This window comes from Epinephelus lanceolatus, chromosome 8 (genome assembly GCF_041903045.1).
Source record: "Epinephelus lanceolatus isolate andai-2023 chromosome 8, ASM4190304v1, whole genome shotgun sequence".
Classification (NCBI taxonomy): domain Eukaryota; kingdom Metazoa; phylum Chordata; class Actinopteri; order Perciformes; family Serranidae; genus Epinephelus; species Epinephelus lanceolatus.
Genome location: NC_135741.1, coordinates 4,470,972 through 4,494,719, shown reverse-complemented (window position 1 = coordinate 4,494,719; position 23,748 = coordinate 4,470,972). Strand labels below are relative to the sequence as shown.

Sequence of the window (23,748 nt, the reverse complement as noted above, 5' to 3'; positions counted from 1 at the left end):
TGTACTTTGTGCACCAACATACAAAAATTATGTATTAGTAATATGAAGTTGTACGTTATGTATGTAGCTTATAAGCTGTTTTAAATGTCAAAGATAACTCTAGAATCACCCTTTTAGGAGTTAATTGAGAGCATTATCTTTTGACTAAGTTGTTCCTCTCTTATGTTCATGTAATGTTAAAGTCAGCCAGTTGTTATGATCTAAAGGCGGCCTGAGGTGAGAGCAGAATCACAAGCTTCTTTATTTCTTTAGTTGACTAATGCTGACTAACTAACTGTTCACTCTGAGGTTTGTGGATCATGCAGAGTAACAGATGCATAGTTTATGTAAGGCCAATTTTGCGGTATATCAAATTTTGAGCACTTGTTTCAGCAGCCACCCCGTAGTGAGACAAGATGCAAACAAGCCTCTGGTTATCAGGTCATATCAAGTAACATCGGAGTTCTCTGTCCACACTTAAACTATTAAATATGCACGTCTGTCATGCAACAGACACCACATGGCTACTGTATACTTGCTATCTTCCTATGTTTGTGCTTTTCAGACAGAAACCACACATTTGATATTGCGATATTTACTTTACCAACAGCAAGTAGCCTAGCTTATTTTTAGCGATGGTTGTTTAGCGTAATAGAAACTTTCAGCTCCCTGGCGATCTTCCTCCAGCTAGCTTCCACCGAAGTTTGGTTTTTGTGTGAAATAAGAAGATATCGTGTGCTAGTGTCTCAATTTAACTTCATGAATCAGCCGTTCCTCGTTCATAGCAAAGCTTTCAAAGTGAGCAACAGGAATAAATTGAAAGAGGGTGTCTATCTAAAGTTCAGTTCAAAACAGCAAAGCGTGTCATAGGCAGCCAATTAAGATACCTTATTCATCAACTTCAAAACCAAAAAGTTGTCATATTGGTGCAGTTCTCTCTTAGTTTTCTTGAGAGATTAACTCTGTCTTGTCTTGTCACCCCAAAAAACACATTAACTTTCTAGTAAACAAACACAGCATGCACAGCTCTGCCCCTCCCATCCTCACTAAAGTTCGATCTCCTTCATGTTGCTGTGCTCAGCTCACGGCCTGTCAAACACTAGTGGCTCCATTAGTCCGTTAATAAACAAACACATTGTCATGTTGCTTATTGCTAATGCAATACAAGTTGGATTTAGCGCTGTGACGCCATCAGCAAAGGTTGCTGATGTAGGCCACTTTTAAATCTGTCATATGTGTCATAATGAAACGTGTCATAATGACAAGCGCTGGTTCAGCCAGTTTACATTAAATCAAACATTTAGCTTGTGCACCAGGCCGAAACGGCAAAACGGGATGTCAAGTCAACTCTGCTCCCACTGCATTATGCTGTTGGCAGATGTCTGTGAGATTGATATGTGAGAATATGGGCACGTTACACTGAAACCTCACCTGTCTGTATGACTAAGTACCACAAGTTACTAAGAAGATGTGATTTTGTGTGTGTGATTTAGGTGGACTGAGCCTCAGGCCCTAGATGTCAGTGTTGACAGATTTATTTGTGTATGTAGATTTATGTTTGACCCACAGAGCACACAGTCTGTTGTAGGTCTTTGTCCACATGTAGTAATAAATATGAGCTGCAGCTTGTTTCTTCTCGTTGTCAGTGTGTCTGTAACTTCATCAGTTGTTAATGTGAGGAAGTCTCTTATCACATCCCACTGAACACAAGGCTTCAGCTGTGTGCTCATCTGCTGCTGGAAGCAGGGTGGGAAATAAACATCACAAACAAGAAGCAACAACAGTTTAGCAACAGAAAAATGTGTTTGTCAATCTGTGAAATTTAACCCCTCCCTCTCCGTCTCCTTTCAGAGGACTCATCATCAGAGAGCGGCAGTGGGAACGGCCTGCCTGCCCTGACCCCTCCCTCCTCCGCTGTAACGGATGGTGCCATCGTCAGGGAAACAGAGGTCGTCAATGGCAACGGAGGCCCCGCCCCGCTGGACTTCAGCACGCCTACTTCCTCCTCCTCATCGTCCGAGGACCAGCAGCCGATGAACCTGAGCGACCCTCCCCCTCAGCGCCTGCCCCTGTCCACCTCACACCTGCCCGTCACTGTGTCAGCGGCGGCTGCGGCGCTGCTTGGCGCTCTGCACCCCAACGCGCCTGAGGAGCTCCGGAGGAAGTACCCACTGGCTGCCAAACCTCCCCTGGCTCCACACCCTGCCCTGCCTCTGCCACTGCCGCACGCACATAATGCACACACTCCCAACACACACTCTCAGTCCCATACACATACCACCGAGCTGCGATTGGACCGAGACAGCAGGGACTATGGGGGCAAGGTGAGACCACACATCAGACATACATGCTGTGCACACATTTACACACAAGTGATTGTTTGTTTGTGTTGTTAATCTGACATCATCAACCTCAAGGACTGGAGTCCAACATGTACACTATAAACAGGCTGACACATTCATTCTCGCAGACAACTGAGTCTCTATTTCACCGAACCGACATGTCTTTGCGCAATCTAAGTAAACCAGCACAGACATAATGACATGTACATTTCAAACAAGAAAGCTCCTGTTGAATAAGGTTCAAATCCGGGACAGTAATGCTACGAGGCAACATGCTAAAAAATTATTATGTTAAATATTTGCACTCAGTAGCTGATTAGCATCCAGGCCACAATAACTCAGTTTAAAACCAGAACAAACCAGTTTAATACCAGTTTAAACTTAAATTGGTCACTCATTTTTATTATTCATTTATCTGTCGATTATCTTCTCACTGAAGCGTTTTACTCTATGAAACATTAAAAAACATTGAAAATGACCACCCCACCTTCCCAGAGTCTAACTAACATGATGAGAAAAGCAGAAAATCGTCACATTAAAGAAGCTGGAACCAGAAAATATTAAAAAAGTGACTCAAATGATGAATTGATAATCACAGTAGTTACTGATTAATAATCTGTAATTGTTGTACAGTGCTTTTCCAAACACAAATTAAGTTTTTACACTGTTAAAGGCTGATATTTCCTCCATGATGTCTGTTGAGTGTCTCAAGTACGGAAGCCCTGACAGGCAAGTGAGAAGAAAAAATGTGGTATTCCATTTTCTATTTCTGATTGAAAGTGTTTTCTCTCTTAAGCTGGTAAGTTAAAAGAAGTAGGTAGAAGAAGCTAGGATCATTTTTCTATGTTTGTCTTTGTAATACTCATTTCAGCCACAATACTCTGAAGTGCACCATTCCCTAATGCTCTACATGCGACAAAAAGCATTCATGTTTTCTTCCAAGTGAGTTTAATTTTTCAATGTACTTCAAACACAAGATACATATATTGTGTGTTAGCATGTTACAGTATTTTATTTCGAGCTCACCTGGAAGAAAACATGAATGCTTTTAGTCCTGTTTTAGAACATGAGGTAGTTTTGCACTTCAAAAAGTATTACAGCAAAAATAATTCACTTGCCAAAACCTTTTCACCTGTTTTCACAGATGATATTTTTTTAATGTAACAATTCCCCTGGCAAAACCTGTTTCACTTGTTCTTAAGTCATATAAACAGAAGAGAAAACAATTTAGATCAGATTTAGAATTTTTTTTTTCTCATTTGTCTCTCAGGGCTTCCGTACTCAATCAAAGACCTAAATGTCTGTGTTTAAAGGCCGCTTCATTGATAAGCTGTCAGATCCTAATGAAACTCTTAAGTAGTGTTTCATTAAGAACAAGTCAACTAGAACAATGAAACAGTGAAGCTCATAAATGGTAAAAAAAGAGACAGTGCATAGATAAAGAGACCTAATTCTGGGCTCATGTAATACTCATCATCATCATGTGTGTGTTCAGTCTCCCCAGTACAGTTCAGGTGGCAGCTACGACAGCATGAAGATGGACCTGGGTGCTGAGGACCTGACCACGGGACGTCATGGCAGCCAGGTCGCCCCTGATGATGACGACGACGACCATGACGACCACGACGACAATGACAAGATTAACGACACAGAGGGAGTCGATCCCGAGAGACTAAAAGCCTTCAATGTAAGTCAGAGACAGTGTGTGTTGGATCTCACATGATGTCCCCGCTGGGATCAATAAGGTGTCTCCTTATATTCATAAAGAAAAGATATTGAAGAGCAGACTGTCTGGTCCTCCATTAAAACCCGTCAGTCATTAATCACACACACTCACAGGCAGAAAAACACAAAAAACCCACAAAATACACATGAAAGAACACACAGGACATACAGAAAGGGTGACTGTATATATTTATTTTATATTAACAGTGGATCAAGTTACTACGTGTAATTGCTGAGGGCAATTGTAATTATAAAGGCTGATGAACCCACAGAAACTCTCAAGCTCTTATGGAGTCCTTTAGCCTCTCTGAGCTCCTTGTTTTGGTTTTTCACCACATTTACTGTTTGGTTCAGTCTCTCCGCTCATCATTAACTCTGTTTCCAGCAGCAGGCAGCTGTTCTCAGCAAACAAGCTCTGATAAACCCTCTGTACACTTCCTGCCCAGCACCAAACAGCAGACACACACAGGTAGCAACTAAATGGTGATTAAAGCAAAACATCAAGCAGCTACAGAGTCAGATATATTTCTGAGGAGGCAAAACCAGAGCTATAAAGAGAGAGAATTCTGGACGTAGATTAATCAGCAGGACAGAAACACAACTCCAAATGAGTGGAAATGTTTTTATAGATGTGTAAATGTGTCTGCCATCATAATTTAGAAGGCTTTAGTATGTCAAAGATGTGTTTTGGTCAGTTTCTCTCTGTCTGTATGTGACCAAGAAAACTATTGGTGCCGCTTTAATGCACATACAGACACAGAGGTGGATGAAGTGTGTAGCAATAACACAGTGTAGAAATACTTTGTTATGAGTTTTGCATTTACAGTACAAGTCTAAAAGTTTGGCATCAAAATATACTTTAAGTACCAAAAATAAAAGTATGTTAGGAATGGAACCTGGGTGTGCTCTTTGACACAAACCTCAAATTTGAGAAACACCAACAAGATGATCCAGTCATTTTGAGTTTTAATGACACTTAAACTATCATTCATACTTTTATTTCCGCATGATTGGACAACTGCAGTGGTCTTTTACCAAGAATGCATCAGAAATCAATTAAAAGACTCCAAATTGCTCAACATGCAGCAAAAAAATTCTAGCAATAATCAGTAATAGAGAACACATTACTCCAAATTTAATGACCTTACACTGGCTGCAAGTTCATTTTAGGATTGATTTTAAGATTTACTTATTACTCCCCCCTCAGGGCCCCAGAGTATATATCTGTTCTCTAACAGCTGCGTTGTCTTCCTGCAGATGTTTGTGCGTCTGTTTGTGGACGAGAACTTGGATCGGATGGTTCCCATCTCCAAACAGCCCAAGGAGAAGATCCAGGCCATCATCGAGTCCTGCAGCAGACAGTTCCCAGAGTTCCAGGAACGCGCCCGCAAGCGCATCCGCACCTACCTCAAATCCTGCCGACGCATGAAGAAGAACGGCATGGAGGTACTGTACCCGTTTGTTTATTTGTGTATTTGTAAGCAAGATGTCTTAAACAACCCAGCCGCCAGAAAAAATGCTGGCATCGTACATTGCTGCAAACCGATATGTTACATTTTTATATGATTATGTAGCCAATACATTGAAACATTATATTTCCCAAATATTTTTATTGAAAATGAATACCATACTTCAGGTGTATACAATTTTCATTTTTAAAATATATATACATATATGCATATACATATACATACACATACATATGAAAACAAGAACAAATAAAAAAGCATCAAATCAAAATAAAAAACTGCCTGCACTGTTGACAGGAAAACACTCACTTTTCCCCAAATTTAATTTACAACCTGAAGGAACTGAAATTCTCCAGAATATTTAAAACAGCAGGAATAGAAGCAGTGGGATCAGTTACATACAATAACAAATCATCAGCATATAATGATAATTTGTATTCCACTCCATTTCATATGATACCTCTATAAACTTTATGTTTCTTTACGTTTCAACAACGCCACAGTTAACATGTGGTTAGGTTAAGGCACAAAAACTACTTGGTTATGGTCAGGAAAAGATCACGATTTGGCTTAAAATACCCACTTCTGGAGGCACAATCCTGGCAGGAAACACAGCGACAGGTCACTGACACGTGGTCTCAAACAGTGGTCTGCAGCTTGACAGGCATCTCACCTAGTTGTCACGCCATCCTCCATCTCCTCCTCCTCCTCCTGATGAAAAAGTCAGCTCATATACTACATCTCGGTATAAACGTTACTATAATATGAATGTGAAGTAATAATATCACATATTCTTGGTTTTCCAGAAACATACAATGCCAACATTTCCGTCTGGCATCTTGGCTGTCTTAATAGACAACTCCATATTTTCTGTTAGCAAAGTCGGGCTGCGACTAACAATTATTTTGTTATCAGATATTCAGATGATTATTTTCTCTATTAATGAGTTCTCCATTAAATGTCAGATTATAGAAGAATATGCACATTATATTTCCCAGGTATTGTTTTGTTTTGTCCAACCAACAGTCCAGAACTGAACTAGAATCAGTTTAGAATTATACAAAACAAAAAAGCAGCAAAATTTTACATTGGAGAAGCTGGAACTAGAGAATGGAGCCATAGATCAATAATCACAATATTTGCTATGCAGGATTGTGGTTACTGTTTGTAAAGACGCTCGCCAGTGAAAGTGAAAGTAAAAGCCAACCTCAGAGTCATTATTGTTTGGCATTTCACCTCACTGTAATAGCATTTTTTGGCCCTGTGTCTCTTGGATACGTGCTGCTTACAGTCTGGCACCTGCTCGCTACCTTTTTATGAAGTCCTGACCTCATGTTGTGGAGGTACACACCCGTAAACACCCAGAACACAGTCAGTAAGAAGAAAATTAGAAGAAACAGGCAGAGAGCAGAGTCTCTGCAGAAAAATGCATCACCACACATTTTTCAGGGGTCATAAGTGATGACTGGGAGGGATTACTTCTATACAAAGTTATTTTATTTTTATTAATAAGATCCTGCACCCTATATCTTTAAAGTAACACATTAAAAGGACTACAGTAACAATATAATAATAGTAGTAACAGCGGTAGTAGTGTAAGTATTTGTATCAGATGGCTGTAGTTATTAAAAATCTAACATGTATATATTGCAATATTTCTAATTTGCAGCAGTGACATGTTATCCTTTTGTTGTTCAGCTCTTTTTATTGGGGTTTTTAAAGTTAAACAAACAGCAGCAGTAGTATAAAAGTGAAAACAGAATTTCTGATACAAAAATACAGAAAATATTCAACAAGTCAAAAATCAAAAATACTCTAAAGGGTGAGTTGTCGTGCATGTATAGAAAAAGGCACAGGTAGAGCAAACACGTTCGCAAAATATAGTTTTTACAGATAAAATGTATCGTTCTAGCTATTGTTTATTTAGTGTATATAAAACAATAAAGAATAAGATAAAAAAAAGGGGCGACTGGGAAGATATAAGGATGTGATTGACCATGTTTTTTGTCATTTAAACTAGGCTAGTTAGGCAGATGTGGTAGAATTTGTTTTCACACCCTCTCCATGAGAATTTAATCTTTTCCAAAATGCAGTTGGTTTTTATCCTTTTCATGCTTGTTCCAACATGACTTGAATGCAGCATTAGACAGTTGATTTAATTCAGTCGGAGCTGCCCAGACGAGTCACAATGTGATCAGCTCTGTGCTGCAGACATGATACCTGCTCTCAGAAAGCTTTCAGACTGACAGACATATAATTCCCATTTCACTCTGCAGATATTTCAGCAGTGGCATTAACTGCGTCAGCCTCATCTGCATCCTAAGTGTAGATATTACACATATTAAACGTGTTCTTCAAGGTAATGTGACTAAATCAGAATCTCTCACCAGCTTTTTCCTCCTCACACTCAAATTTTAGTTCTGAGTTTTCAGTTGTTATTTACATGTTTAGAACAAGTTATGTGACCAATAAAATCAATGGGAAGAAATGGGTGTGCAAATAAATAAATAAATGAATAGTGTAGCTTGTTGAGTTAGTGTGAGTCATCTGTGGTTCATCCAACGATCTTGAACATCCAGTTATGTTCTGATGTTCTCTTTTTATTGTACAGTTTTATATAAGTGGAGTGTGGTTGATCAGCAACATGTTCAGAGCAGAGCCCATAATGCAGCACTGGCCTTGCTTCTTTTGTCAGTCAGTCCTGCGGGAACCAGGCAGCTAGAGGACATCTTCTGTTGTTTCCTGGTGGTTTTTATTCTGTACAGCATGTACAGTATCTCTGTACTGTGTGTGCACAAGAGTGAACAAAAGCTTTCACTTAGTATATGTGCTTTAGTAGGTGAAATGTTCTCCACTGTTGTTTATCTGTGCTTAAGTGCCTTGAGAATTTTCAACAAGATCCGGGCAAAACACTTCACACAGAAGCAAATGCAGATACAGAACAAGAGGGAATAAACAGATTGGAGGAATTAAGGTGAATTTAAGAGACAGAAAATTGTTTTGTTCCAGACTTTTCTGTCAAACCAGGTCGAAACACAAACATGCTGTCTCTGGATTGTTTAGAAATAAGTGTGGTATGTTTATGTGTGCTGTCCTATAAGGCTAACATTCACCAGTGTATAAAACCAATTATTCTCTCAAAAACACATTTGCTCTTGTGTATGTTTACATTATAAAAAGATTTTCATTATAAAATTCTAGAATGAAATTATATATAAGATATTTACATTATAAAATAGTTTTGCATTCTCAAAGTAGTTGCCAAAACTATTTGAAATTTATCTTCAGCTTCAGTTTTTATTCTTCCACGTCGGGCGAAAGCCGTGGTTTGAGGCATTATTATATTGTGAATGCGATATCTCATTCACGCCCTTAGGTTGTCTGTATATATGTACGTACATTGGTCCATCCCACTTCTGTGGTCAAAGATCGAGGTCAAGATCAAAACAAAGGTCAAGGTCGCTGTGACCTTGTCTCATTAATGTGAAGGCGATATCTCAGAAACACTGGGAGGGCATTTCTTCGAATTTGGCACAAACATCTACTTGGACTCAGGGATTAACTTTATCTGACAGCTTTGGTTACTTTTTACATATGAAGATAAAGGTCAAGATCACTGTGTCCTTATGTCTCTCTCATCGTGAAGGCCTTTAGGGAATGTCCTCAATTTTGGCACAAACGTCTGATTGGACTCAAGGATAAACTGATTAGATTTTAGTCAGAGGTCAAGATCACTGTGACCTGATATCTCAGTAAAACCTTGATGGAGTTTCTTCAAACCTGATGCAGACATCCACTTGGACTCAAGGATGAAGTGATTAGACTTTGGTGGTCCAAAGTCACTGTGACCTTTGTCAGTCTCCACCTCTTTTCTTCGATTTCGTGATGTCTCAGGAAGACCTTGAGGGAATTTCCTCAAATTTGGTGCAAACGTCTACCTGGACTCAAAGATGAAGTGATTAGACTTTGGTAGTCAAAGGTCAAGGTTACTGTGACCTCATAAAACATGTTTTTGGCCATAATTCTGGAATCCATGTGCTAATTTTGACAAAATTTTGAACAAATGTCTAATAGGATAGAATGATGTCACGATGATATTTTATATCCAAAAGGTCAAAGGTCAGCTTCACTGTGACATCATCACGTTTTAACGTCATATCTCAGGAACAGAAGGGGAGACATTTGGTCAGATACTGAATTGGTGACCTTAATCTTGAGTTGACTGTATAGATCTTCTGTGTGTGAAACATCCACGTTTTCACTGACATGGATGTAAACTGCAACTTGGCATGTTGGCAGAGGCATACAACTGCAAGGCAGTAGTTATTTTTTATTAATTGGTCACATATCATTTGTGTCCAAAGTCCTAATATTCAGAGGATCACGATTACTCTCCAAAAATCATCATGATTGTTTTTCATCATTTTCATCAGATGCAGCAGGAAAGACTCTTAATTTTATTAAAATAACATGTCTTACCTTGGTGTTTGCTCCCTGAGTGCTCTACAGTTATTTTAACCTCTAAAAGTAACAATAATTTGATATTTGTTACATATATATAATGCAATGTATTTGTGTCTTGTTTAATAAAAGGCTGCAGCCTTCACCAGGAGACCAGCAACAATTACCATCTTTGTGAAAAGAAGATAAAATGTGCCTGTAAATGAGATGTAACTATAGAAACAGCACGCTCCAGTCAGTTTATTTCAGTTTACAGATGTGACACGGTGCAGAATGTCAAGACACATCAAGTGACAAACTGACTTTAAGTGACAGATGTGTGCTGTTAATGTGTCTCACACTTGATAACACGACATCAGCAGGAACCAGCAGGGTGTGTGCAGTGACAGATAATTTAATCAATGTGATCTTTGCAAGTGATTAAAAAATAATAATGTCTTAGACAAAGAACCCTCATGCTGTCAGATCGTTCTTCACTGAGGTGCTGAGGATCTAAATCATCCAGAATAATTCATGAAGAGGTCAGATGTTGTCACTGCCTCCACATCTTCTTGGAGAACTTAATTTTATACTGAACCAGTGACTGAGGTCGAGCCTCGAGGTATCGCATTTGTCTTGAAATAGTTCAGCGGTGGAAAGTAACTAAGTACATGTATTGAAATACTGTACTTAAGTAAAATATTAGTATGTCAAAACTGGACTTGAGTATTTCCATTTTTGCATCTGTCTACTCCATTCACAGGGAAATATTGTACTTTTTTCTCAACTACCTTTATCTGACAGCTTTAGTTAGTTTTTACATACAAAAACATAGGATAAGCTGATATGATATGATGGAGTACTTTAATTCTAAGCGACCCAGTAGTATACAATATCTACAATTAGATCCATATTGACGAACGTCGACATTAAAGGGGAACTACACCCAATTTTAAATTCATGTGTTATTCCTATGGCCTAAGGCAATTTGAAAATATTTGTTAAAGTGAACAACTTTGTCCCAAATCCAAAAACTACAGTGCTAAAACTCTAAAGTCTGGAGCTGCTCCATAGACAATGAATGCTGAAAATTTTTTCTAGATGACACTGACAGCACCCAGGGAATTGTTCGGAGTAAATGGGTACATTTTCAGTTTCAGAACTGAGAGCACTACTATAGAATAAAGCTCATTTTGGTATTAGAAAAAAAAAACAGAAAACAAACTTTCTGTGGGTCCACAAAATCAGACTCACGTTGATTGTCTATGGAGCAGCTCCCCTATGACATCACGTTTGAGACTGACTTCTCTGGTTTCTGGATAGATCGAGTACTTCATGTTCACAATATTGTTCGAACTTTCCAAGGCCATAGAAATAACATATTGGAAATCTTAATTTAGGTGGTGTTCCCCTTTAAAATACTCCTATGGTATATTTCCTTAGTGATAAAAAAAACATGTTTGAATCAGCTGAGCTGCATGATGAATACTTTAAGTAACATTTTGAATTCAGGTCTTTGCAGATAGATAGATAAATTTTATTGTCTGCCCCAAGAATGACAGAAATTCTTCAACAAGGCTCAGCAGTACACATGATTCACATTTAAAACACATTTATAACAAATATTATGGAAAAGGATAAAGTGCAGGTTAAAGTGCAGTGTCTGTTTTAGATTGTTCAGGGTGGTTGTTGCAGAGGAAATTGAGGTTGTTGCAGAGGAAATTAAGGACCCCTTGTAGATGTTGTTCTGGGCCAGTGGGAGTTTGTAGCGTCTGCCTGATGGCAGTAAGTGGAGGGAGTGGTGGAGGGGCTGAGAAGGATCAGGAAAGCCACCCTGATCACTGAGGGGTCATACAGCTCAGATGGAGGAGTTTGGGGTGAGCTGCTTATTTTGCTGGCCTGATTAGTTACGCAGGGGAGTTTTGTGTTTGGTGGTTAGTGAGTTGCACCAGGATGAAATGTTGAAGGTGAGAATGGATTTGTGTGAATGGAAAACCAGAGTTAAAATTGTATTTCTACTTTAAGGTACCCAATGTATTGCACCTTTATATTTAATAAATCAGCTATCTTAGTTTAGTGTGCAGAATCAGCTGCAGCACTATCACAAGATTGGTGGATGTTACTGTACTGATGCAGGAGAGGTGTACGATGGGACAATTAGTGATGTTGACCCATCAGTAACATTGTGTGGAGTCTGAGAGGCAACAGGCTGCTTCACACTGATTGTAAAGATGAGCCAGTCATTGAAATGTCTCTGCTGCCCCCCAGTGGTGAAGCACAATGTTACACTACTCAGTACTGAAGGCATCAGGGAGGTGCAATCTGCCTACAGATCCAATTTGCATCAGTTTCTATAATCATAGTGAAGGATGCCTGTTGGGATTTTATCACGTTTATACATTTGATATCAAAGCAATGTACCAGTACTAACTGTCTGTCAATCCAATCTGCTCATAAACATTATGCCTAATTTATACTTCTGTGAAAAAGCTTACTGACATAATGTAACAATGCACCAGGCACTGCAGACAGCAGCCGTTTGATTGGACATCAAAGTTGGGAGGTGCAGCTTCTGAACACTTCTGGTCTTAAAATGCATGTGTGAAATTACACGCTATGGACCATCTGCTGCAGTAATATATATGTCTGGTGCTCACATGAGGTGCGTACACAAAACACAAAGGCCCACAGCTGCAGAGGTATAAAATAGGCAAACACAATTCTCATTGGTTCTTTTATTACCTGCAAACATCACACAGGAATTATTATTTCAGAAGACAGAGAACTTTGTATGGTTGATAATAATAATAATGATGACAATAATAATTATTATCATTTTAATAGACTTAATTCAAACAGCCCTTTTCAAAACAAAGTTACAAAGTGTTTTACATGGTTTAATAGGAAACAAAAAGTCAGAACTGCAATAAATCAAAATCAGAAAATTGCAGCAAACTGGAGAATAAAATTAATATAGAGTAAAAAAGTAAATTTTTAAAAAAGTAATAAAAAGTAATATAAAAAAGCTAAAAAAAACTAGCTAATAAAACTAACTAATTAAAATTAAAATTAAAATAAATAATGATGTGCTTGCATTAATTAAAAGCTTCTTTTTTTAAAGTTAATTTAATTTGACTTTTTCTTTTACCATTGAATATTAAAACTGGAAACTCTGTCAAATGTAAATGCCCTTTCTGGTTCACAAAGGATGCCATTTACATGATGTTTCTTAAAAGTTTTTATTCTTTTGTATTTTTCCTCTCATACACAAACACACTTTGAATATTTGTCACTAGTAAAATCGAGTCAGTTCCAGCCAAGGGTTTTGGTGTGGTCGTTAACGTGTCGTACACTGTTCAATAAATAATCACACTTGTTTCAGTCTAATATAATCAGTATATAACTACAACATAAGCAGCACTGTCGGTGTCCTTCTGTATATTCAGTCATGGCTGCTGAACCTGTCTCTATAATTCAGCATTGTTTTTCCTGCAGACCCGTCCTACTCCACCTCACCTCACCTCAGCCATGGCTGAAAACATCCTGGCTGCCGCCTGCGAGAGCGAATCACGCAACGCTGCAAAGAGGATGCGCCTCGACGCCCATTATGTAAGTGTTTATTTGTATGTGTGTTTGAATTCAAACTTGAAAGGGAAAAAGAATTACTTGTTTTGTATTTGACTGATTAATGTACATAAAAGCAGACTGTCTTCTGTCTGGTCTATTCAGGACAGAGCTGTTTATTTAGAATCACTGTAAAAGAAATATCTCGTCTGGGTCCAGACCTTTGAGTCTGCCCACTCCACCGAGCTGACTGGCATCGTGACATGAAACAGCAGTTTCTCGGTTGAAATAAAAGACCCGATGTTGAAAGAATAAAGTAGACTAACCATTGAGTGAAGAACAATAACAAATACTGTTTAGTTTCTGCCAAAGAGCTCAGTAGCTAAAAACACCATCTTACCTAATTTAACAAGTTTGTTTTGAACTCACACCCTGTTGACTTTAGCTGTTTGGTTGCTTTCCTCACCTCTGTTTCTGTTCTCGTACGCTGAGCTGAACTGACAATCGGAGTGATTGCATTCACTGACACAGATTTGACACACTGAAACAGCTGAAAAAAGTTTAGGGCTTACTAGTGCCTGTTGGGATAACCCAGTGATGCCGGTGTAAAATCGGGGGCGACAAAATTCACTGTAGGCCCGATATTGGCCACCGGTCAACCAACAGCTTGGTGTTATGGGGCCATTATCGTATTGATACCATAGACAGAGCTAAATAACATAGATTCTGTTGACAGGGAATTTTAGAAGTTGTGAAAAAGGTGGTGGAAAACTTCAAACATGTTCATATATTATTAGTGTTATTGTAATTCTTGATCCATAGGTTTGCCTTGGAAAAAGATTTTAATCTCAGTGAGACTTTTAACTTGTAAAAGAAAACATTTGACTGACGGTATAATAATCTTCCTCTGGGTTCTTGAGACCAGTTACATTTTTGGTCCATCCAGCTTGCTGTACATTATTTTGAAAAGAAACGTCCTGTTTCCTGTTCCAGGATGAGCAGATCTCTCTGGACAAGCCGTCCAGCGGTGGAGGGGGTCTGAGGGAGCCGGCGTCCCTCGCTCACTCCGCCTACTCCCTGGCCGCATCAGCCTTCTCCTCCCAGGACACCCAGCTCTACATCAACGGAGCCGGCCTCAGCTACGGTTACCGTGGATACCCGGGCCTGGGCGCTGCCATGCAACACCCCGTTTCCCTGACAACCGGCGCTGCTGCTCAGAGCAACGGTGAGAGAATGGTAGAGGGGGACAGAGGAAGAGGGTCTTTATGGAGACGGACAGGACACGATAGTTAGAGGGAAGAGTGAATAACAGAGGAAGCAGGTGGTCAGGAGGGAGGAGGGGAGGAGATGAAAAGAAACAACATGAGTGGGTAATTTGGGGATGAATGAGGAGATGATGAATGAGGAGCAGCAGAAGAAGAGAGAGCAGTGAAAGGAGGCAGCAGCAGATGGCAGTGTGAAACAGCTAACACACAGACATGATACTAATGTCACTTAAATGTAGAGTTCAAAGTCATTTAGCTAAACTGCTATTGTTACGGGCTTATCAGACTCTGAAAACTTTAACTGAGGTCCATCTTTGGTGGCTTGAGTCTCTGTGACTGTTTGAGGACAAACTTTTGATAAGAAGATAATTGTGGAGTTGTCATTGCTAGTTTCAGATCAACAAGGTTGTCATTTTCACAGCCAGAGCCCACGTTGTGTAAGTAACAAATGTTCTTGTGCCCATCTGTGCACCCATCGGTGTGTAGGTCTTAAAAAGAGGTCAGGCGCTTTGATGGTGTGTTGCTGTTTTGAAGCAGCAGAAAGTGACCAACACTTGAATGTGAAGGCTCACCTTCACACCTCCAAAAACTTGTAGACAGGTGAACAGGAGGAACTAGTCCATAGTTGAAGAAATGCAAACTATTTTCTATTACTTGCAAAAAACTTTATTAAGCAAACAATGTTTCTTTTGTCACACCTTCATCAGTCATTGACGAACAAAAACCTGGTCTAAAGTCAGAATGCTGCAGCATTTTCCTGCTGTTTAAAAGGTGCATCATTCAGATAGTAAGATGTTCCTACAAAGGAGGGTTCACAATGTGTGTTACACACGCACAGAAGCACAGATGGGCTGGGTGGGTGAAATAATAACATCATTAATGAGGATATTATTAATGGCATTCTGTAAAATGTAAACAGAGCAGAGCTGCAGAGCTGCTATTTGACTCCCCATTAGGAGAGATGCTGTGTGTATTTACACCCAAGGAGCAGCGTAACTTCATCGTCTCTGACAAGTTTACAGCTACAGTTTTAGTTTTGCTGCTTAAATTTCCCACAGTTTTTTACTGCCGTAACATTTTTGCTCTCACTCAGCAGAAAACCACTCACTTCTCCTATTTGCCAAATCCAGGCAATTGCGTGGCTTCTAAAGCGAATAAGAGACAATACTCTGATTGGTTGAACCTGTTAATGCCTCAACACACACCTGATTAATTAAGGGATTAAATGCAACCTCTTTGTTCTTTGTGTCTTACTGTGCCCAGATTATGGACACGCGGTGAATGCATCTGCACCATGCACTTTGTGAGATATATATATATATATATATATATATATATATATATATATATATATGTCACATTTTTACATTTTTCACGTCACTATATCACCGTTTAGACTAATCTGATGTTTGTTAAGTCTATAAACACAATGATTGAACAAACATTACTATTTCTGTGTGCACATTTTGTAATTAATAACATGGTTATCGTAGATTAGCTGGGCTAACCGTTAGCTCTTAGCTGTTAGCGGTGTCTGTAATAACTCAGTAACTCAATAAACGGTCCGTGAAAAAAATATTTTTTCCAGCAGATGTCTTAGTTACAACATGATTGAGCTAACTGGAGTAGTTTCATGTCGTATCCGACAACGGGAGGCTTTTAACAGATGACGTCCTGATGTTAGCTTTGCTAACTGTCCCTGTCGGCTGCAGCCACTGATGCTTCCTAGACATCGTGATTTTCCAAAACTGAATAAATACCACACATAGCAACACAAAACTGCTTTGCTAGCTCAATCATGTTGTAACTAAGATATCCGCTGGAAAAATCAAAATTTCACGGACTGTTTATTGAGTTACTGAGTCATTACAGACACCACTAACAGCTAACGGTTAGCCCAGCTAATCTACGATAACCATGTTATTAATTACAAAACATGCACACAGAAATAGTAATGTTTGTTCAATCATTGTGTTTATTAGGGGTGGGAATCTTTGGGCATCTCACGATTCGATTACGATTCAGGGGCTACGATTCGATTATAAAACGATTATTGATGCATCTTTAATTTATGTATATTGATGCACTTTTTCACAACACACATTTATTTTTGTCTCACTGAATAAGCATTCACCACTTGCAATTTTTAAAACAGTGCATTTGTAATAAGAAAGAGTTGAATTCATTTCCATTATATTTTATTAAACATATAAATGGAAATGCTTGCAAACTGGAAAGTTACAACTTCGTTGTACGGAACCAAAGGTAACAACAGGTATCTTAAATCACAAGATAAAATGCGTAGTTAGAGTAACAAATGATTCGGTGGTGACAGACGTCCACGCGTCACGTGTAACTGCGTTCCTACCTGCCTTCAACGGTGAGGCCATGACTTCTGTTTTGGTTTGATGGTAGAGTGTCGGTGAAATAGCGTCGGGATGGGATGGTGTATCTGGGCTCCAGTGTATGCAGCAGTGCTCGAAATCCCTGATTTTCCACGACAGAATAAGGACGCAAATCCTTGGCAATAAATGCCGCGATGGCCTTCGTAATTCGCTTCGCCTTTTCCGATGAGGGTGGCAGCTTTCTAATTGCTTCCTCAATTGTTCTCTGGTCTGTAGCGCCACTAGTTGCCGCAGCAACAACAGCCTGCCGTCTCCCTGACTCCTCCGTCAGGTGGAATCTAGTTACATGGCTTCTCATGTTTGTTGTGTTGCCAAAGTATTTTATTTTAGCACGACACAGCTTACATATAATGTGGCTCTTGTCCAGTTCACTTCCGCCGTCAACGTTGTAGAAGCCGAAGTATTTCCACGCATCTGTGTTTAAATTAGAAGAAGCTGTTCAGCTCTCACGGCGAGGTGGGAGGCGGTCAGCCATGTTTGTTTTCCTCTGTGCACGTGTCGGCGTGTCTGCTCCAGGTGCGCATCCCAAAGTGTCCCGGAGATGACACGTACCGCGCTTCTTAGTTCCGCATTATTTAGAACCTTCTGTATTACTCTAATTAACAGATTTAAATAATCGAAACTTGGACGTTTGTGAATCGATTCAGATTCGTCCATGTCCGAATCGCAATGTATCTAAGAATCGGAAATTTCCCCCACCCCTAGTGTTTATAGACTTTACAAACATCAGATTAGTCTACACAGTGATACAGTGATGTAAAAAATGATATATATATCTAAACTCTGGTGGTTTTCTACTCGGAAGTATTTGTAAACAACACGGCGATTCCCTCTATAGATCACTTAAAAAAGGCCCTGGAACTCAACAACCCATGATACTGATCAGTTTGAGGTCTTAGTGTCTTTCATTCTCAACAATCTTTAGTGGCATCAGAAACTTGTCAGAGAAAAACACACAACAGCAGCTCATGTGGTCTCCATGTGGTGTCTCCGTAGCCGCCAGCACCCTGACATGTAGTTGCATTTCTGTGAATGAGCTTGTCACCTTTGGCACCGCTCTGGCAGCTACACTCATAAGCTCCAAAGCTATGCAGTAGACTCTTAACACACAACTATAAATCCAGTTTAAGTGTTGAGCTCGTGCTACGGCTGCCAGATGAAGCTTACAGGGTCCATTGCTCCCATTACTTTGGAGCTGGACACAGTTTAATGGAGCCACAGGTGATGAAAGACTTGATACTCCTGCAGTCTGAAGTCATTTTACCTGACTGATGTTTCTCTTCCTCTCCTCCTCTCCCTGTTACTCCTCTTCTTCTCTTCCATTCACTATTTATTGACGCATCCTTTCCCCTCCACCTCCTTCCCTCCATCCTTGTCTTCATCACTCCCTCTCTCTGATCTCTTTCTCCCTCCTCTCTGCCCTCCTTCAGGCCCCACAGACCTCAGCATGAAATCTATCTCCTCTGCCAACATCAGTAACTCCTCCTCCTCTGCCACCACCAACAACAGCCTGGGCGGGCGGGGCAGCGGGGGTGGAGGAGGGGGCGGGGCGTCGACCCAGCTCAGCCAGCCAGAGATCACGGCCGTGCGTCAGCTGATCGCCGGCTACCGGGAGTCGGCCGCCTTCTTGCTTCGCTCGGCAGACGAGTTGGAGAACCTCATCCTGCAGCAGAACTGATTTGGGGGAAACGTGGGAGAACACACACTCACACACACACACACACACACACACACACACACACATACACACACACTTTCCATTATGTTCGTTTGTGTCCGTCTGCGTCCCCCCCGTCTCTCCTTATCGACGCTGAACACCCAACCTCCTCTTGTTTTTGCTCTTCCCTCCTTAAATCTGCCTTCTCTTCGGTAACTGTGGCCACTTTTCATTTTTTGGAGGAGAAAGTGGGAAACTGGGACAGAGGGAGGGAGGGAGAGGAATCCCACCCCACCATCCCCAAAACAATCCCCCACAACCTCAATCCATCGATTCTGCCTGAGGAGGGAAATAACAGAGAAAAAAGGAGCGTTAGGACTCTGGAGGAATCTCTTCCTCTCCTCTCTGGAAGCACCTCACAATCAGCGACTACACTCTGAGCGAAGGAGTGTGGAGGAGAGGAAGAGAGGAGGAGGAGAAAAGAGGAGCGTTGCTTGGAAGAAGAGTAAAGGAGACTGCTAGACTGTTCTGCTGCTGTGGTTTCAGATAAAGAGACTTTGCATCCTCGTGGGTGGAGAAGTAAAATTTTGAGTTTCCCTGTGGAGCTCCAACACGAGGAGTTTGATTGGCGGCCAACGCCGTCTTATGATCAGAACAGTTTCAAAGTTAATGACTCCCTGATTTGGTACTACTGAAGCTGTTTGTTAAACGACAAGTGTTTTTGATTTGACTGAAGATTTAATTTGTGCTTTTTTTGGGAGTCCAGTGAGCTTTCTTTCTTTTTTTTTTCTTTTTTTTTTTAACTCTTCCCAAGTGACTGAAAGAAAGAAGCGGCTTGACTTATCTTAACAGATAGCACTAAATACGGAAAAGACTTTGAGTCCAGAGGATCGACAGGACGGAAAGTGGAAAAGAAACGAGAAAAAAAAAAAGGAATTGTTTGGCTTAAAAAAAAAAAAAGGAGAGAAACTTTTTTTGTGCTCGCTTGTATATAAGCTCTCTGTGTCCTATAGCACTTTTCCCTCACCCTGAACCCCCCATCCTCCTCACCCCTTTTACCCAGGGAGCAACTTGCTACTTATGCATCCAAGACGCCATGTTGACCACCAGGAAATACCTCAGATCAGACCTGCCAACTCCATTTTCAGTTCCTCACACACACACACAGACACATACACATATACACACACACACACACACACACACTGCAAGTGAATGGTAACATTCCCACCAGAAGCCAGTTTACTTCTACTTTACCACCTGATGTCTTCAAGGTTTATATATTTTGGGGGGAGAATCATATTATATTGCGCAACAGACCTGTAATGTCGGAAGCATTTCGAGAACTGATGTTGTAAACTTTTCAGACACTGAAATCTTTAAACTTTTTCTTTCATCTGTGCGGGTTCATTCGTGTGCTGCTGTATATAATCAGATCATCTTGAAAACTTGAGAAGAATCAGAGTTGACAGGAGTGTGTTTCTGCGGGAGGGGATTTTCTCCTTAAAGGGGAGGGAGGGGAGTGTGTGTGTGTGTGTGTGTGTGTGTGTGGAGGGGAGGGGTTTCCTTGAATGAGAGGGGGGTTAAATGTTGATGACTGGTGGCAATTTTACCTCCCGCTTCTACTTTTTACAAATGTAGATGTAACGCCAACAAAACCTCAGCATTGTTCTGTTTATCTCCCCTCCCCCTCCCCCTCCCTCTCTTCTTCTCTTCATTGGACCTACTCTTCACCTCTTCTTCGTGGACCTAAACATCCTCCTCTTTCTCCTCCCCTCCGTGGTCCGGTCCAGGCTTCAGAGGAAGAGGAGGACTGCTCTGTCTTACTGTGTTTATCTGTTAAACTCTGAGATGGCCATTAATATTGTTATTATTGTTGTTATTATTATTATTATTAGTATGATTATAACGAAGAACTTTCATGTTGCTGCTGCTATACAAAAACCGGACCTTCTGCCATAGACCTAAAACCTCAACAAAGCCGGGCGTTAGCTAGCCGCAGTGCCCCGTGAAAACCCAACCGACCAACCGACCTCGACTGCAACTCGACCACAACAAAGCAAAAACAACTCAAAGACCTACAGGAGGACTCGGTGAACACGCTCACACGCCCCGCCTCTCTCAGACCGGTTGGTTGGTTTCTTTGTTTTTGCTTCATAGGGCTTGATTCATGTTGTGTTTTGTGACTTTCTAACTGTGAATTCTTTCGACCTCGATTCCTTTCGATCCCTTCCCGTATTTTCACCCTCTGGAGGACGCAGGGAGGGAAGTGTTAGCGGAGTCTCTGTGGTGCTCCTCATCAGGCCAACAAGTACACACTTAAACCGCTCAAGGGAGCAAAATAGTCCAGTTTATAACTCTGATTAACTGTTTATGATAAATGTTAGTTTAATCCAGAAGGAAAGAAAAAGAGACGGCACTATATTACTGCAGATAACTTTAAAGAGGAAATTTAACCCGTCATCCTGTCAGGTTTTGGTTTCAGCCATGTTGATATTACACTTTATGAAGGTAGTTTTTGTTCTCAGAGCTGAAGATTATATTTATTGGAGACCTGGTTGCTGCTGCAGCCTCTTTATTAAAGGAATAGTTTGACATTTGTGAAAATATTCTCATTACATTTTCTCACCAAGAGTTAGACAAAAGATCAGTACCACTTTCTTGTTTGTCTGTTAAATGTCAAGCTGGAAACAGCAGCTGGTTAGCTTAGCTTAGCACAAAGACTGGAAACTGAGGGAAACAGCTAGCCTGCCTCTGTTCAAAGGTTAATAAATCAACCTACCAACACCTCCAAAGCTCACTTATTAACACGTTTTATCTCATGTTTTGAACCGTGGTTATTTGAAGGACTTTTTATAACCATGAGGAGTGGCTTCCTGGTGTTCAGTGAAGGCTGGGACTCACTCCCTGACTCCATCGGAGCTCTGGGGTATGACACATGTGCAATGCAACTGGAGCTGCGATGTTTAATAGGTCCAGACACACCGAACACTGGAAGAGATAGCTCAGCACATAACACTGGATAAAGCTACACCATGCTGTTTATACACTTTTCTATGGATTATTTAAATGAGATTAACGTATTAGTTAGTGAGCTTTAAAGGTGCTGGTAGGCGGTATTTGTTAGCTACAGACAGAGCCATGCTAACAGTTTCCCTGTTTTCAGTCTTTGTGCTAAGCTAAGCTAACCAGCTGCAGGTACAGACATGAGAGTAATATTAATCATCTCATCTAAATCTGCAAAAAACAAAATGTCAAACTATTGCTTTAAGGAGTTGTGACGTTGGTAAGGAGCAGCTCTAGTTTCTGTTACCACCACTTAGTTTTGTCTCTTGGTGCAGTTGCTCAAAAAGCTTAATTGTCCAGTCGGAGTTGCTCACTCGACACCTGTTCGTACAGACGAGGTTTGAAAATGAACAAAAAGACAAACGTGACTTAAATCCTCCCGAGGCATTGCTCTGTGTACTGTGCTTCTACTGTGGTTTCTACTCAGTTCGACCGTCGTGTCACCGTGATTTGCTCCCTTTTTTTTGCACACTGAGCGAAGCAACAGTCATCTGTGATTTGAAGGTGGGGGGGGGGGGGGGCTCTCTGTGTGTGTATGCATGCATGTTTCCCAGGAGGGACCCCCTCAGACTTGCACTGCTGGTGTCAGACGAGAGCAGAGAAAGAGGTGGGATGTGGTTTTTTTGCAATGCAGTTGATAATCAAAGCATTCACTGGTGTTTCGGTGGTTTGTGTCGGCGGCCCACAGTGACGGTCAGGCGGTAAAATTTATGTCATACGCGCTGGATGACGAGCGCTGTTGGGCCACAGAGCAGAGGACACGTGCAAGCCATTCATTCAGGAGGTGTGGTCACACATCGATTAACACAAAACCTCCATCCGAACGTTCACTGATTTACATTCGTGTGCAATGTCAGAGCCACCACGTCGAGTTCAGACGAGTTTGAAATGTTGAAAATGTAAATTATTTAATTTATGATTAGATGTATAAGTGTAAAAGTTTTTTGTTCTTTTTCACAAAACGGGAAGCTCTGTTTAAAGTGTACTGATCACTGAGTGACACAAGAGAAATATGCAAAAAAAAAAAAAATGACCCAACTAGAGGAGAAGGAGGATAGAAGGAGGGGAGGATGGTGTCAAAACAGTCGGACATGTTGGAGAACAACCTTTAAGCAATGCTCTTAGAGGTCATGTGGTGTTTTCACTATGATTGAATTTAATTTATTTCCCTAAGAGTTTAAAAGATATAATTTATCCATCATTTGAAATAGAGGAGGAGACCTGCTGAGGTACAATCAATTTTTCCTCTAATTTCTCCCCAATTTTAGTGACTTTATTTAACTTAATATTTAACGGCAGATTGAATAGTTTTATTTAAAATAAGGTGGTGTGATTGCCTTTATTAATCTCCCAACATGGCACTTTTGATGACACCAGCAGCCCGTCCTTCTGTCCTCCTGCTCAGCCCTCACTGTGCTGTCAGATACTGCCAATGTTTTGGTTGAGTCTGCCTCGTTTTCAGTGTCAGGAGATCCGGCACCTTTGGGACACCCAGATTTGTCCAGACGTGCTCAATGGAGCCCAGAAATAATTTTTTAAGGCTGATCCAAACGCAGCTCTGTCTGAGGGACCAGAGTCACATACTGCAGAAAAAAACAGTCAATAAGAACAGGTCATTTTGATGATGTTTGTCCTTTTATCAGATATTTTATAATCAATGTTAAAGATGGAGGCTGATGACACGTGCACAATAACACTCTGTAACATCTGCTCACATATTTCTCTTTAAATCAACTCCTCATTTAAAGGCAGTAACGTGTCACAGAGTTTCTCAAACAGTGAATATGTTTGGCGAGTTCGGAAACACTGACTCAAATATCTGTCAGAACTCAGCCA

General features: G+C 40.6%; 1 protein-coding gene across 2 annotated transcripts in view; it reads left to right on the top strand.

Annotated features, from left to right (window-relative positions):
* Window positions 1-19,883, top strand: part of LOC117257646 (nucleolar protein 4-like) — a 241,050-nt gene extending 221,167 nt beyond the window's left edge. Inside the window, exons 6-11 of one of the 2 annotated variants that reach the window (XM_033627884.2) lie at window positions 1,831-2,303; window positions 3,817-4,008; window positions 5,304-5,492; window positions 13,451-13,564; window positions 14,513-14,744; window positions 18,620-19,883. In XM_033627884.2, coding sequence (XP_033483775.2) covers window positions 1,831-2,303; window positions 3,817-4,008; window positions 5,304-5,492; window positions 13,451-13,564; window positions 14,513-14,744; window positions 18,620-18,867 — 1,448 coding nt within the window. In that variant the 3' untranslated portion in view covers window positions 18,868-19,883. The remainder of the gene's footprint in view (window positions 1-1,830; window positions 2,304-3,816; window positions 4,009-5,303; window positions 5,493-13,450; window positions 13,565-14,512; window positions 14,745-18,619) is intronic. The other variant, XM_078169753.1, reaches the window with a different exon arrangement.
* The last annotated feature ends 3,865 nt before the right edge of the window (window positions 19,884-23,748 follow it).